Raw genomic sequence first — 15,047 nt, 5'->3', positions numbered from 1 at the left:
TCGGCAAGATACACCTTCACGAAATTTTCTGATTTGAAATTTCGAAACAATTCCTTACATGGAGACGAATTGGAACGATGCACCTAAATCCAAAATCTAGGATTCAGCTGGGCTGTCCACACTAAGGATTAAAACATTCTCAATATCTTCTGTTGTATATATAGAATCATCGTCATCTTTAGATTTATGATTATGCTTCTTCTTCAGTTTTGTACAATCTGTCCGAAAGTGTCCTTTTTCTCCACAGCTCCAACACGTTACGTTGAGTTTGTTTGGAGATTTTCTCCGGTTCTCTGATTTTGATCGTTCGTGTTTGTTTGAGCTCTTTGATTTACTTCTTCCCCTTCGATCAACACTGAGAGAATTTCCTGATGAATCTCCAATTTCCCGTTTGCAAATACTTTCGCTCAGAACTACATCTTGAATTTCATCAAACTTTAGTTTATCAAATCCTCAGGAACTACTGATTGCGGCAACAACAGTATCCCATGACTCGGGTAAAGATGACATCAAAATCAATGCTTTAATTTCATCCTCGAAATTAATTTTCACCGAACTCAGTTGACTTACGATCATATTGAATTCATTTATATGATTAGCAACAGATCCACCTTCAGACTGTAGATTGAACAATTTCCGCATCAAATACACCTTGTTCATAGCCGACGGTTTTTCATACATATTTGACAGCTCATTCAACAAATCTGATGTTGTCTTCTCCTTCGTAATGTTGAATGCCACGTTTCTGGATAGCGTCAACCGGATCAACCTTAAGGCTTGTCGATCCTTGAGCTTCCACTGTTCCGTGGTCATGGTATCTGGCTTCACCCCCAACAGGAGTTCGTGAAGATCTTTCTGGTACAGATAATCTTCAATTTGCATCTTCCAGAAACCGAAATCGAATCCATCGAACTTCTCAATTCCAATCTTTGAACTTTCCATCTTCACAGATCGTGGTGAATTTCGCCTAGCTCTGATACCAGTTGTTAGGATCGCACAACAACGCACACACTCAATCTAGATAAACACAAAAAAAAAAAGAGAGATAAAATGCAAGGAGAACTCTGACTAAAAGATTTTTATTGATAAGTATGTATAAGATAGAATACAAAGAATAGAAAGTACATTTTCAAAGTTATACCGAAGGGGAGATTTATATATATGGTTCAGTCTAATGTATATAGCTTTACCAGATTTAACCATCTACTATATATAGCTATTTACCATATATAACTTTACCGGATATAGTTTTACCTAATATAGTTTTACCAGATATAACCGCTGACCAAGCTATAAATAAGAGAGCAGACTCCATAACCTAACACATGTCTAGTAAAGTAAATTTGCATAGAAATATACTCTAGAAGGAAGTAAGTAGTCATCAAATCTCCCTCCAAACAAGTGTTAGTTGATATGAATCAAGACATTTTTCGACCATACCTCATTAAATTCGAAGAGGGTAACAAATTGATCTTGCTACGAGTCTAGTAATAGAACTTTTTTGAGCTACATATATTCATTAACTAATAAGCTTAAGTAGTATCGGGGATTGTTGGAGTCTTATATTAGTTAATTAAGGAGAAGATCATGAATATATAAACAACAGATACTATCTCTATTGGTATAAAACATTTTTTCGAAACCAAAAGTAGAGTCAAGATAGCTTATGCTCAAAATAGATAGTATCATACACTTGTGGAAGTTCGTTGTTCCTAACATGGTATTAATGTAGTGCCTGAGTTTAAAAAAGAAAAAGGCGGGGCACAATAGGGGCAAACTAGTCATTTTGCCCTATTAGATCCGGGTCCCCAATCTAAACCATCAACAATCCGATGCAAGGTGCTCTCACGAATCGCACCTTCCTATCTCGTCAAAATGTCCAAGAACTTCAGGTTAGTCCACGAATGTCTAGATCGAGAAGTCATCAAGGTTTTCATGTGTTAGCGACGTTTTGTGTTGATCCTTAGATTTTTACCCTCAACAGTGTTATCTGGTTAAGTTCCAGAGCGAAGGCAGCCAAGATTGGCGTTCGAACCGGAGTTTCAAGAAAATGTGATTTTCGATAAGAACCATATTTTTCTCTGAATTCAAACTCAAATATTAAGATCTGTGATTATCAGAAAAATATAAGAAAATTATTTCGAAGGACTAGGATATGAGATCTACAAGATTTATGAAGAAATTTTTTTGAATCGGATTACAGATTAGAAGATAAAAAAAACCGGAAGAAAATAGATCGAAACGTGAAAGAGGCCTAGAAAATTGAAAAAAAAAAAACGTAGGAGGGAGGAGATGCCGCCACGCGACGGTCAGCGTGCGGAGTAGCGCGGCGGAGCCGGTGATCGACACGTGTCGATCAGCGACTGGTGAGGCGTGTCCTCACCCTGCAGCGGACACGTGTCAGGCACGCGGATCCGGTCGACCCGACTCGGCACCGTACGTGAACTGCCCCGACCCAGCGCCTCTGACCCGCATTCGCCCGGGAAGTCGCGCATGGGCACGTGGGCGTAGGATTTGCGCGTAGAAACCTCCAGGGCGCGTGTAGGCACATGTAGGCGCGTGAATCACTATTTTTCTTTCAGTTCAGTCTCTGTTTGCTTGTTTTCCGACCCGATTTTGATACTGACCCTATTATTATGTGAATTAGGACCTGTCAAGGAAATTCCATAATTTTTGGAATCCTTTCTAGCAAGAAAACTCGAATCCGGGAAGGCACGCGTCAACCAAGTAAGTAGCCATTTGAATTCCCATAGCAGTTCTTGTAGGAACCACTAGAAATAAGCATGCATGCTACCACCCATTAACTTAGCTAGCCGGACCTAGTATATTAGTATGGAAACTATGAAAATGAAATGATTAAGGAAAGCTAGATATGAAATGTTTATTAAATTTGTTTGATTGAGATTCTGATAAAGTATGTATGCATGAGAAGGATGGGAAACTTGTGAAATCTGCGCTCCGGGTAAAGATGGACATTATCTTCCCGTTGAGCATATTTGTTAATATTGCATGAACTGCTATGTATTAACTCTTATGCATGATGATTGCTTGTGTTATCTTTCTTGATGAATAGGAAGAAATTATGAGCTTAGATTAGGGTGCTTATGACTAAGTAGGCTAGATGAGACCCTAGATTGGGGGACCTCTAGATTACCGTGTAATTAGACCCGCAAAATAGTTACCGACAGATCCAAAGCCCAGAATTCTAAACTCGATAGATTTGTGAGACCAGACACGAGAATCCTAGAGATACATGAATCTAAGTCTAAGCCACCAAGTTCCACCCTAGAAAGAATAATAGGTCACTACGGTAACTGTAGGTAGCCCACTAGAGTTTAGCAGCGTAGATAGTGTCACCAGAACCTCCACTTCCCTCTCTCCTCCAATACCGTACCGTCGAGACAGAACTCTGGTACGGAGATCGTTGAGCTTGACAGATCTAGATAGGGAAGTGTGACAGGTGCCCAGACCTAGTGGTGATAGCTAAGGGGTCTTCTGAACAAGACTCCTGGGCAGTAGAAACCCATCCTTGAGCGGGGGATGTGAAGCCACATAGGATGACTTAGTAGCTGACCGGCACACAGGGGGTCGCACCTCAAATTTATTGGATGTATGGTCCCGTGTGAGGGTCGTCAACTAACCTCCAAAGATGATGTTCAGAGAGAGTCACGTATTCAGATCCAGCCATACGATCCCCTCAGTTTTACTTATGAGGTCGCGCCTCACCTCAGGACACTGATCATTTTACTGCTTAAGATGGGCAAGCCTCCTAAGATACAGAAAAGAGAGTTACAGCTTAGATCACTCTTCTTAGAAACCTGAGAAAGACCGTGGACACCTACCAAGATAAGGATGCGAATAGAGCCTATAAGTAGGCTGCTTTTTGAGTATTTTTATACTCATTCCTTTCTACTCTTTTTTTTTTCAGGTGAGTGATGTCATGGATCGAGGCGGGAATGCATGCTGAATCTTAATGGCACAAAGGAGTGTCCCGGGGCGTCTAGGAGTCTGTGCATATTTTTGTTTAGATCTGTCATGCATTGTTTTGTAAGCCGTTTACATACTTTTCATCCTTGAACACCTTGTTTCTGATTTCAAACCTTCTACATAATTGCTAAAGTTTTTTTTGTAATCTCGTCTTCTCTATTTGCGTTTACACGATTTCATTGCATAGTCTGTTGGTCCAGCCCTTGATTTCGAGATTCAAATTTTGGGTTGTGACAATTAAAGTCATGCCTTTATCTTAACTTAGTCATGTCGAACAAAAAAAATTGTGGGCCACAAAAGTGTAGTCATAATGACTTAAGTGTTGAACAAAGTGTGTAATTTGTTCAAGAGCTCGAGAGATAGAGGCATCAAGAGAAGTTCATAAGTGTCGAGTAAAGGGTATATTTTGTTCGAGAGCCCCAAAGAAGAAGTCAAGTCTTGATTAAGAAGAGAGGTTGTTGAGAGCTCGAGAGAAGAAGATCTCAAGGAAAACTCTATGATGTATTTCTTGGAGCTCCACATTGATTAATTAAGAAGATCATGAGTGTATAGGTAAAATACATTATCTTTATTAGTACAACGTCTCTAAAAGAAACAAAAACGGTAAGACTAGTGAAAAAAAGGTTACATTTTTATTTTTATTTTTTTTATTTTATTAGAGATGACTTTATTGAAAGTATTATTAGTTTTATTGAATAAATCTAGTCACCAAATATATCATATAATAAATATTTATATGGTCAAGTAAGCTAACTAAATGACCACTTACATTATGATTACCGACCTAATAAATTATATTATTAAATACGATCAAAAATTATTATTTTAAATATTACGAGTTGGGATCAATTTAAACATAGTTTAGCAATTAAAATATATTGTAACAGTCCAAACTTATCGCTAGTCGATATTGTTTAGACTTTTGCTAGTTGACTTCCCCTCAAGGTTTTAAAATATGTCCGTTAAATAGAGGTTTTTATACCCTTGCAAAAAATAATTTGTTCTCATATATATATATATATATATATATATATATATATATCCGCTTCATAACTCAAGGATTCCGATTTTAAATATTATCTTTTAAGTCAACAATTATTTAGTCTAAGTCTTCCTTTTATCTCCTTCAAGTCAAATTATCCTATGTTGTAGGGTGAGTTTGAGATCATATTTGAAAATGTCAAAAATAATAAAAGAAAAATGTTGGATTACAGTTTATAAGTTTGATCGATAAACTTTAAGCGCTATAATTCATATTACACTGTCCATCGAATATCTCAAGACAAAAATACTTATTTGAGGTTTGAATCACTCGACAATATCAAACTTAAATGATTCTAAACATACATTCTAAACCGTGTAGAATTGCAATAAAGATAACATAACATAGATGGTTATTAGTCACTAATCTAAACAATAAAGATAACATACATGATTTTATATAGCCTCAAAATAAAAACGCTCAACTTTTTCACAAACCATTCCAAAAGTTCTGACTTTTATATTTTATGATCATTATTAATCACTATGTAAATGTAACAAAATAAAAAATTTTAAAATATATTAACGAAATACTATAACTTTAAATTATCTTGTAGCGAAACTTGGTTTTTGTTGACATGAATTGCAATATTTTGTGATAATTTGAACAACATTCATTTTCGTTAAAGTTTATATTATACGAGAACTCTTGACCAGCTTAGCTTTAGGACTTGGTCTTGGGCGTATGGTCCACCAACTGAGCTTTATATTCAACCCTCATGCTGAGCATTCTGACCGTTGTGCTTTCTCCATTGAATCATATTCTTCAACAGGCTGCTCTATAAAGTCATTCTCCTCTGCCATTGAATTCCACATCCAGACATGGCCACCCACTTCCACTTCGCCATTCTTTCTGCCATTGTTCTTCTCAAATATCTTGCACTTCCTGGTGTTAGCTCGGCCACCCTGAATCTTGACACAGACAAACAGGCTTTGATTGCTATCAAGTCAGCATTTCAAACCATTCAGCCTCCAAATCCCCTGTTTTCATGGACTAACCAAACTTCATCTCCCTGCAACTGGGTCGGCGTTACCTGCGACACAAATGGAAGCCGAGTGGTTGGCCTGAATCTCGCCAGCTTTCAACTCTCCGGCGCCATCGATCCTCACGTTGGGAACCTCTCCTTCCTTCGCTCACTTCAACTCCAGAGCAATCAACTAACTGGGCAAATCCCACATCAAATCAACAAGCTTTTTCGCTTGAGAGTTTTGAATATGAGTTTCAACAACTTACAAGGCCCATTACCTTCCAACATCACTACAATGGCTGATCTCGAGACCCTTGACTTGATGTCCAACAAGATCAATGGGAGGCTCCCTGACGAGCTCAGCCGCTTGACCAAGCTACAAGTTCTTGTTTTGGCACAGAACCAACTCTACGGTGAAATCCCACCATCTTTTGGTAATCTTTCCTCGCTTGTTACCATAAATTTAGGAACAAATTCAATCAGCGGACCCATTCCCACCCAATTATCCAACCTTCCAAACTTGAAGAACCTGATTATCACCATTAACAACCTTTCTGGGACTGTTCCTCCCGGCATATACAATATGTCTTCCTTGGTTACTCTGGCCTTGGCCTCCAACCACCTCTGGGGAACGTTCCCCAAGGATATTGGAGAAAAGCTCCCCAAGCTTTTAGTATTCAACTTTTGCTTCAATAAATTTACAGGAACAATCCCTGAGTCGTTGCATAACATTACAAGAATACAAGTCATACGGTTCGCACACAATTTTCTTGAAGGGACAGTCCCACCAGGCCTCGAAAAGCTTCAAAATCTCTTAATGTACAACATCGGATACAACAAGTTTGTGGGTTCAGATGCAAATGGGGGCCTCAATTTCATCACTTCCTTGACAAACAGCTCTCGCCTTGCCTTTCTAGCTCTCGATGGGAATAACTTTGAAGGTGTAATTCCGGATTCCATTGGGAATCTCTCCAAGGAACTTTCTAAGCTGTATATGGGAGAGAATCGTTTATATGGGAAGATACCCACAACAATCTCTAATCTGCAGGGCTTGTCTCTTCTAAATTTGAGTGATAACTCGTTATCAGGTGAAATCCCAGCTCAAATTGGCAAATTGGATAAGCTTCAAATGCTTCTTATGGCAAGGAATCGATTGTCTAGTAGTATTCCAAGTTCTTTGGGTGATCTTCGAATACTGAATCAAATTGATTTATCAGGAAACGATTTGGTTGGAAACATACCCACTTCTTTTAGGAACTTTAAGAATCTGCTCTACTTGGATTTGTCCAAAAACAAGCTCAATGGAAGTATACCGAGAGAGACACTCACTCTGCCTGCTTTAAGCAAGATTCTAAATCTATCCAATAACCTTCTCAGTGGGTCTCTCCCTCAAGAAATTGGGTCTCTACAAAATGTTGTTGCCATTGATATCTCAAACAACCATATCTCTGGTAACATTCCTCCTTCAATTAGTGGCTGCAAAAGCTTGGAGGTATTGATAATGGCGAGGAATAAACTCTCAGGTCCTATTCCAAGAACGTTTGATGATCTTAGAGGCCTCCAGCTTCTGGATCTCTCCTCCAACCATCTGTCAGGCCCCATTCCTGATGAGCTTCAACAGTTAAATGCTCTTCGAACTCTTAACCTTTCTTTTAATGATCTCGAGGGAGTTGTTCCAATGGAGCTTAGAAATATCACCAACCTTTATTTGCAAGGCAATCCAAAGCTTTGTGATGGATATTTCTCATGTGCAGCCACAGGGACAAAAGGGATGGTAATTAAAATTGTTGTCGTCTCTGTTTTATCAGCATTGTTAGCAATATTTCTTGTATTTGGAACTTTGGTTTACTTCATGAGAAGAAAATCAAAGGTTCCATTGTCATTATCAACTGAATGGGTAAAGGGGAAGCCTGAGATGATATCCCATCGTGAGCTTTGTTTGGCAACGGATAATTTCAGCCCAGAAAATATGATTGGGAAAGGAAGCTTTGGGACAGTCTACAGAGGCTGTTTGGAACAGGGGATTGGTATTGCAGTCAAGGTGTTTAACACAGAGAGAGCTGGTTCTGTGAGGAGCTTTCTTGCTGAGTGTGAGGCTCTAAGACATGTGAGACATCGAAATCTTGTTAAGCTAATCACATCATGCTCCAGCATAGACTTGAAGCAGCAGGAGTTTCTTGCTTTGGTTTATGAGTTTTTAAGCAATGGAAGCTTGGATTCATGGATTCATAAGCATAAACTTCATGAAGATGGAAGTGGGCTAAACTTACTGGAGAGATTGAACATTGCCATTGACGTTGCTTCTGCGTTGGATTACCTCCACAATGGCTATGACGTTCCGATTGTCCACTGCGATTTAAAGCCCAGCAACATTATTCTGTCGGAAGACATGATTGCAAAAGTTGGGGATTTCGGGTTAGCTCGTTTTCTGATGGAAGGTGGAACCAACCAGTCTGCTTCCATTACTTCGAGTCGTGTCTTAAAGGGTTCCATTGGCTATGTTCCTCCAGGTTTGTGAACGTTAAAGTTTTGTGTTTTATTCAAAAAGAAAACTCATCCTTTAAAGGGTTTTCGAAACTAAGTAAGCTTTCTGGTTTTGCAGAGTATGGACTGGGAAGAAAGCCTACAACAGCTGGAGATGTGTACAGTTTTGGGGTGACATTGGTGGAGCTTTTTACAGGGAAACGTCCAACTGACGAAAGCTTTTCAGGAGAGCTGAACTTGATGAAATGGGTTGAGTTGGGTTATCCAAAGAACATGGATGAAATAGTGGACGCTGCGCTGTTAGAATCACGATTCAACTTATACTATGAAGAACAAGAGATTAACCCAAGAAAACAGTATGATTGTCTGGTTGATGTCATGGGTGTTGGACTCTCTTGCACTGCAAATTCGCCTGAAAAACGCATTAGCATGAAAGATGTGTTTGTAAAGCTCAAGACGATAAGAGCCACTCTTATCCGTCATTCAGATGGGAACGATGAGTAAAAGCATCCATTTGTTGCTGATGATATTGGGGACAGTCATTGCAAGGATTTGAGAGTATAAAACAGTGGTAGTGTTGATATTTTCTTGTACAACTAATAAACATAAGCACTTGTAGATTGGTTTTAACAAATGACACTTCAGCTCTTTTAACAAATTTTATAGGAGGCCGAGTGTCCTAGTTAGCACTCATTCCTCTCTCCAATCAATCCACTCTCCTTTGGGGCAGAGCGTCCTTGCCAGCACACCGTTGGGTGTCCACTCCCTTTCGAGGCCCAAGGCACATTGCTCAGTGTCCACCCCCTTTCGGGATGCAACGTCCTCGTTTGCACACTGCTCTGTATCCACCCCTTTTGGGGCTTAGCATCCTGCTAACATACCGCCCGGTATCCACCCTCCTTCAAGGCTCAATGTCCTCGCTAGCACACCACCCGGTGTCTGGCTCTTATACCATTTGTAACAGTCCAAACCCACTACTAGTATATATTGTCTTCTTCGAACTTTCTCTTTTGGGCTTTCCCTCAAGGTTTTTAAAATGTGTCACACATCCTTACAAGAAATGTTTTGTTCTCCTCTCCACTGATGTGGGATTTCACAATCCACCCCTCTTCGGAGCCCAACGTCCTTGCTGGCACACAGCCCACTGTCCACCCTCCTTCTGGGCTCACGTCCTCATTGGCACATCGACTGGTGTCCACCCCCTTTCTGGGCTCAGCTTCCTCGTTGGCACATAGCCTGATGTCTGGCTCTGATACCATTTATAACAGTCTAAGCTCACCACTAGCAGATATTGTCCTCTTTGGACTTTCCCTTTTAGGCTTCCGCTAAAGGTTTTTAAAACGCGTCTGCTAAGGAAAGATTTCCACACCCTTAAAAAAAAATATTTCGTTCTCCTCTCCAACCGATGTGGGATCTCACACTCCACCCCCTTTGGGGCTCAACGTCCTAGCTGGCACACCACCCAGTGTCTGGCTCTAATACTATTTGTAACAGTTCAAGCCCACCGCTAGCAAATATTGTCTTCTTTTGACTTTTCCTTTTGGGCTACCCCTCAAGGTTCTTAAAACACGTCTACTAAGAAGAGGTTTCCACACCCTTATAAGGAATGCTTCGTTCTCCTCTCCAACCGATGTGGAATCTCATAATCTACCCCCTCCGGAGCCCAGCGCCCTCGTTGGCACTCGTTCCTCTCTCCAATCAACGTGAGATTTCACAATTGTATATACTCTTAGACAACAAATTTGACTCCATCAATGGTGCATGAACCATAAGCACAAGCAAACTTCCAACTGAAAAAGACAGCGATATGCGCATTCTTCATATTGAAATGACTTCCCAACAACTATAAGCATATAGAAGTGTAAACATGCTGAATTATCAATATTTTCATCTCACCAAATTCAAGGACTGACAGATAGAAAAAAGTCTAAAGATAACATTTCAAACAAACAACAAGAGTTATAATATCAAAGAACGCATACCAAGTATTCCTCTTCAATCAAAATGGCAGATTCTCCTCCTCCTCCACACATGATCCACTTCTTTTGTGTTTTCATTTTAGCTTTTGCAGCTTCTCTTGGATCATCCATCTCGACCCTTGAATCAGACAAGCAAGCTTTAACCTCCCTCAAGTCAGGATTCAATCCTCTCCATCTTCACCACCCTTTATCTTCATGGAATCAAAACTCATCGCCATGTAATTGGACAGGCGTTTCCTGCGATAAAGATGGAAAAAGAGTCATCGGCCTCGATCTTTCTGGGCTGGCGCTTGCAGGGTCTGTACATATTCAAATTGGCAATCTTTTGTTCCTCAAATCTCTTCAACTTCAAAATAACCAAATAACAGGTCAAATTCCTGTTCAAATTAGCAATCTTTCTCGCTTGAAAGTTCTTAATATGAGCTTCAATTACATAAGAGGTGCCCTCCCCTCCAACATGAGTGGAATGGCAGAGCTTGAGATTCTTGACTTGACTTCCAACAGAATCACAAGCCAAATTCCAGAAGAACTCAGCAGATTAACAAAGCTTAAAGTTTTGAACTTGGGACAGAATCATCTCTACGGTACAATTCCCCCATCTTTTGGGAACCTGTCTTCTCTCATAACCTTAAATTTAGGGACCAATTCAGTTGGTGGTTCGATTCCTTCTGAATTGGGTCGTCTTCAAAATTTGAAGAACTTGGTGATATCCATTAATAATTTCAGTGGCTTTGTTCCCCCAAGCATTTACAACATGTCTTCTTTGGTTACTTTGATCTTAGCTGCAAATCGTCTCCATGGAACACTCCCCAAGGATTTTGGAGATAACCTCCCAAATCTTTTGTTCTTCAACTTCTGTTTCAATAGATTTTCAGGAACAATCCCTGAATCAATGCACAATATGACCCAAATAAGAATTATACGGTTTGCTCACAACCTTTTCGAAGGCAAAATCCCACCAGGATTGGAGAATTTGCCTGATCTTCAAATGTACTATATTGGACACAACAAGATCGTTAGCTCAGGTCGAGATGGGCTTAGTTTCATCTCGTCTTTGACCAACAGCTCTCGTCTCACCTTCATAGCAGCTGATGAAAACTACTTAGAAGGTGTGATTCCTGAATCCATTGGAAACCTTTCCAAAGTCTTCTCAAGATTGTACATGGGAGGGAATCGAATATATGGGAATATTCCATCTTCAATTGGCAATCTTCGGAGCTTAACTTTGCTGAATTTGAACAAAAACAAGCTATCTGGGGAAATCCCACCTCAAATTGGCCAATTGGAGCAATTACAATTACTGGGTTTGGCTCAAAATCAGCTCTTTGGTAGAATTCCAAGCTCATTGGGAAGCCTTGGGAAACTAAACCATATTGATTTGTCGGGAAACAACCTTGTCGGGGACATCCCCAATTCTTTTGGAAACTTCACAAACTTGCTTGCAATGGATTTGTCCAGCAATAAGCTTAGTGGGGGAATACCCAAAGAGGCTCTAAATTTTCCTAGTTTGAGCATGATTTTGAATCTCTCCAACAATATGCTTAGTGGGAATTTACCTGAAGAAATCAAGTTCCTCAAAAACGTTGAGAAAATTGATATCTCTGAAAATCTGATCTCTGGCGAAATTCCTTCTTCGATCAGCGACTGCAAGAGCTTGGAGGTGTTGATAATGGCGAAGAACGAATTTTCAGGTCAAATTCCGAGTAGTCTTGGAAATATTTTGGGATTGCGAGCTTTGGATCTTTCCTCGAACAAACTTACAGGTCCTATTCCTAGGAATCTCCAAAATCGAACAGCTTTGCAGTTGTTGAATCTCTCATTTAACGACCTCGAAGGAGTAGCTTTTGAAGGTGGAGATTTAAAGAGAATCCCAAGTGTTTATTTAGAAGGAAATCCAAAGCTTTGTTTGCCATCGGTATGTGTAAATAACAAACCCCACAACGAAAAGAGATTTAAAATCATTACTTTAACAGTCGTCTTCTCAACATTAGCACTCTGTTTTACATTGGGAGCTTGGTTTTATCTGACCAAGAGAAAGCCAAGAACACCATTGTCAACAGATGAATTAAAAAGGCAACACGACATGGTCTCATACGCTGAGATTCGAGCCGCCACAGCAAATTTCAGCCATGAAAAATTAGTGGGAAAGGGAAGTTTTGGGTCAGTTTATAAGGGGTACCTGAATCAAGAACATGGCGTGGTTGCAATCAAGGTGTTGAACATTGAACGAACTGGGTATATTAGGAGCTTTTTAGCGGAGTGCGAGGCCTCGCGCAGTGTGCGGCATCGGAAGCTTGTGAAGCTCATTACGTCGTGCTCGAGTATAGACTTTGAAGGAAGGGATTTTAGAGCTCTGGTTTATGAGTTTTTGAGTAATGGAAGCTTGGCGGAGTGGATTCATGGGCAGAGGCGTCACTTGGATGGAAGTGGGCTGGGGTTTTTGGAGCGACTGAACATTGCCATTGATGTTTGTTCTGTGTTGGAGTACCTTCACCATGGCTCTGAAGTGCCCATTGTTCACTGTGATTTGAAGCCTTGTAATGTTCTCTTGGCTGAAGACATGACTGCCAAAGTTGGGGACTTCGGGTTGGCTCGGTTGTTGATCGAGAATGAAGGGAGCCCTTATTCTTCCATCGCTGACTCTCATGTTCTTAGGGGTTCCATTGGTTACATTCCTCCAGGTTTGTGCTTTCATATTCAAATTTTTATATGATTTGGTTAAAGTATCATTTTAGTTCTCTATGCTCGTGATGGGTGAGGTTCGAATTTTTCGAGTAAAATGTTGGACGAAAAGTAGTAGAAACGATTGGGATGCTTGTTGTCCTATCACGTACAATATCTCACATCGGTTGTAGAGAAAAACAAAACATTTCTTATAAGGGTGTAAAAACATATCCCTAGCATGTGTTTTAAAACCGCGAGGCTGACCGCAATTGGACAATATCTGTTAGACATGGACTTGAACTGTTATAACTGGTATTAAAGCCAGACACTAGAGATGGGTCAGCGATGAGCCCTCTAAGCCCCAAATGGGTGAATTATGAGATCTCACATTGAGAGCTAAACACCAGACGATGTGCCAGTGAAATGTCCACTAGACCCCCAAGGGGTGGATTATGAAATCTCACATCGAGAGTAAAATGTGCCATCAAGGGGCCAGTTGGGGCTCCGAAGATGAGATTTCACATCAATTGGGGAGGGAAACAAAACATTTCTTACAAGAGGATGAAAGTTTACTCTAATAGACGCATTTTAATACCATGAGACTACTTCAATACGCAGATGACAAAATATCTACTAGCGGTGGACTGGGCTTGAGCCCTATTATACTCTATGAGTTATTTCAGTACATGAAAGAAGTCAATTTACTAGTGGTGGGCTTGCTTGAACGGTTATATTCTATAAGAAGTCAATTGGTTTGCATATTGAGCTTATAAAATCGATGTAAGATTACAAAGTTTAAAGGTATTTTTATTGTCGTTGCAGAATACGGCATGGGAAGAAAGGCAACCGTGGCGGGAGATGTATACAGTTTCGGGATAACTTTGTTGGAGCTTTTTACAGGGAGAAGTCCAACCCATGAAGATTTTAGAGGAGAACAGAATCTAACCAAATGGGTTGAGTCCAGTTGCTTAGGAGATTTGATGCAAACACTGGGCTCGCCTAATCAACAATTAAACATTGGCTTCCATTCACATAACGAAGGTCGGCAAATTGGTGAAGATAAGATGATGAAGTGCTTGATTGAAGTCATTGATGTTGGCATCTCATGCACGGCTGATTATGCTAATAGCCGCATTACGATGAAGGATGCTCTTTCCAGACTTGAAAATGCTAGACATTCCTTGCATAAAACCAAGTAGATTTTCTTTTGTTGTGTGTATCTATTACATTTGTTAGGTATTTAAGAGTATTAGACGTTACGCTTGAGATTTGTACGGATCGGTTTAATACCAAAAGTCTTAAGCAACAAATTCTATGTTTAATAACATATAACGTATGGGAGTATAGAATCAGTGTCCACAAAATTAGCTATGTTGTAACGATCCATGCTTAGGGTCTGTAGGATCTAAATCAAGATTCAACACTTGATCGCTTTAACATTCTTTTGCAATGTGGTCACATTACCTACTCATCGGTTCTTAGAGTAAAGACTATTTTCATAGACCAATACGAGTCATTCCAACGAGAAAATTTATAGGAGGTCACCCAATATACAATTGTTCCAAGTAAAGCACGTTGTTCGTGTAAGTAGAAACTTTTATTTCTTTTAAGCCTTTCTTAGTCATCCTATAGGATCACTATTCTTTATTTACTCGGGTGTTACATGCCCACCAGCTTCTACCTTGGTTCATCTCCAAACCACATCTTATTGGGAGAAGTAACACTCTGATACCATTTATTATGTCTCATGCCTAGGATTTGAATACTCGATGACCCTAACATTCCATTACATCCTCTATGACATGGTCACGTTACCTATCCTTCGCTCCCAAGTCATTTCAGCATGTTTTTTTCTCGCTCACATGCATCCCAGAAAAATTCTTACGAGGTCATCGAATATAGAATTGCTCTAGGTTAAGTGCTT

At 40.0% G+C, this 15,047-nt stretch overlaps 2 protein-coding genes across 2 annotated transcripts; both read left to right on the top strand.

Annotated features, from left to right (window-relative positions):
- Positions 1-5,850: 5,850 nt before the first annotated feature.
- On the top strand, positions 5,851-9,441 carry LOC111496633 (putative receptor-like protein kinase At3g47110). Its single transcript, XM_023147126.1, has 2 exons — positions 5,851-8,506; positions 8,599-9,441. The coding sequence occupies exons 1-2, from the start codon at positions 5,851-5,853 to the stop codon at positions 8,982-8,984; spliced, it is 3,042 nt and encodes a 1,013-aa protein (XP_023002894.1). The 3' UTR covers positions 8,985-9,441.
- A 686-nt stretch (positions 9,442-10,127) lies between these two features.
- LOC111496031 (putative receptor-like protein kinase At3g47110) lies at positions 10,128-14,448 on the top strand. Its single transcript, XM_023146256.1, has 2 exons — positions 10,128-13,140; positions 13,946-14,448. Exons 1-2 carry the CDS (start codon positions 10,485-10,487, stop codon positions 14,320-14,322), a joined length of 3,033 nt encoding a protein of 1,010 aa, XP_023002024.1. The 5' UTR covers positions 10,128-10,484; the 3' UTR covers positions 14,323-14,448.
- Positions 14,449-15,047: the final 599 nt, after the last annotated feature.

This window comes from Cucurbita maxima, unplaced genomic scaffold (assembly GCF_002738345.1).
Source record: "Cucurbita maxima cultivar Rimu unplaced genomic scaffold, Cmax_1.0 Cma_Scf00022, whole genome shotgun sequence".
Lineage (NCBI taxonomy): Eukaryota > Viridiplantae > Streptophyta > Magnoliopsida > Cucurbitales > Cucurbitaceae > Cucurbita > Cucurbita maxima.
This window is presented reverse-complemented; position numbering and strand designations above follow the sequence as displayed.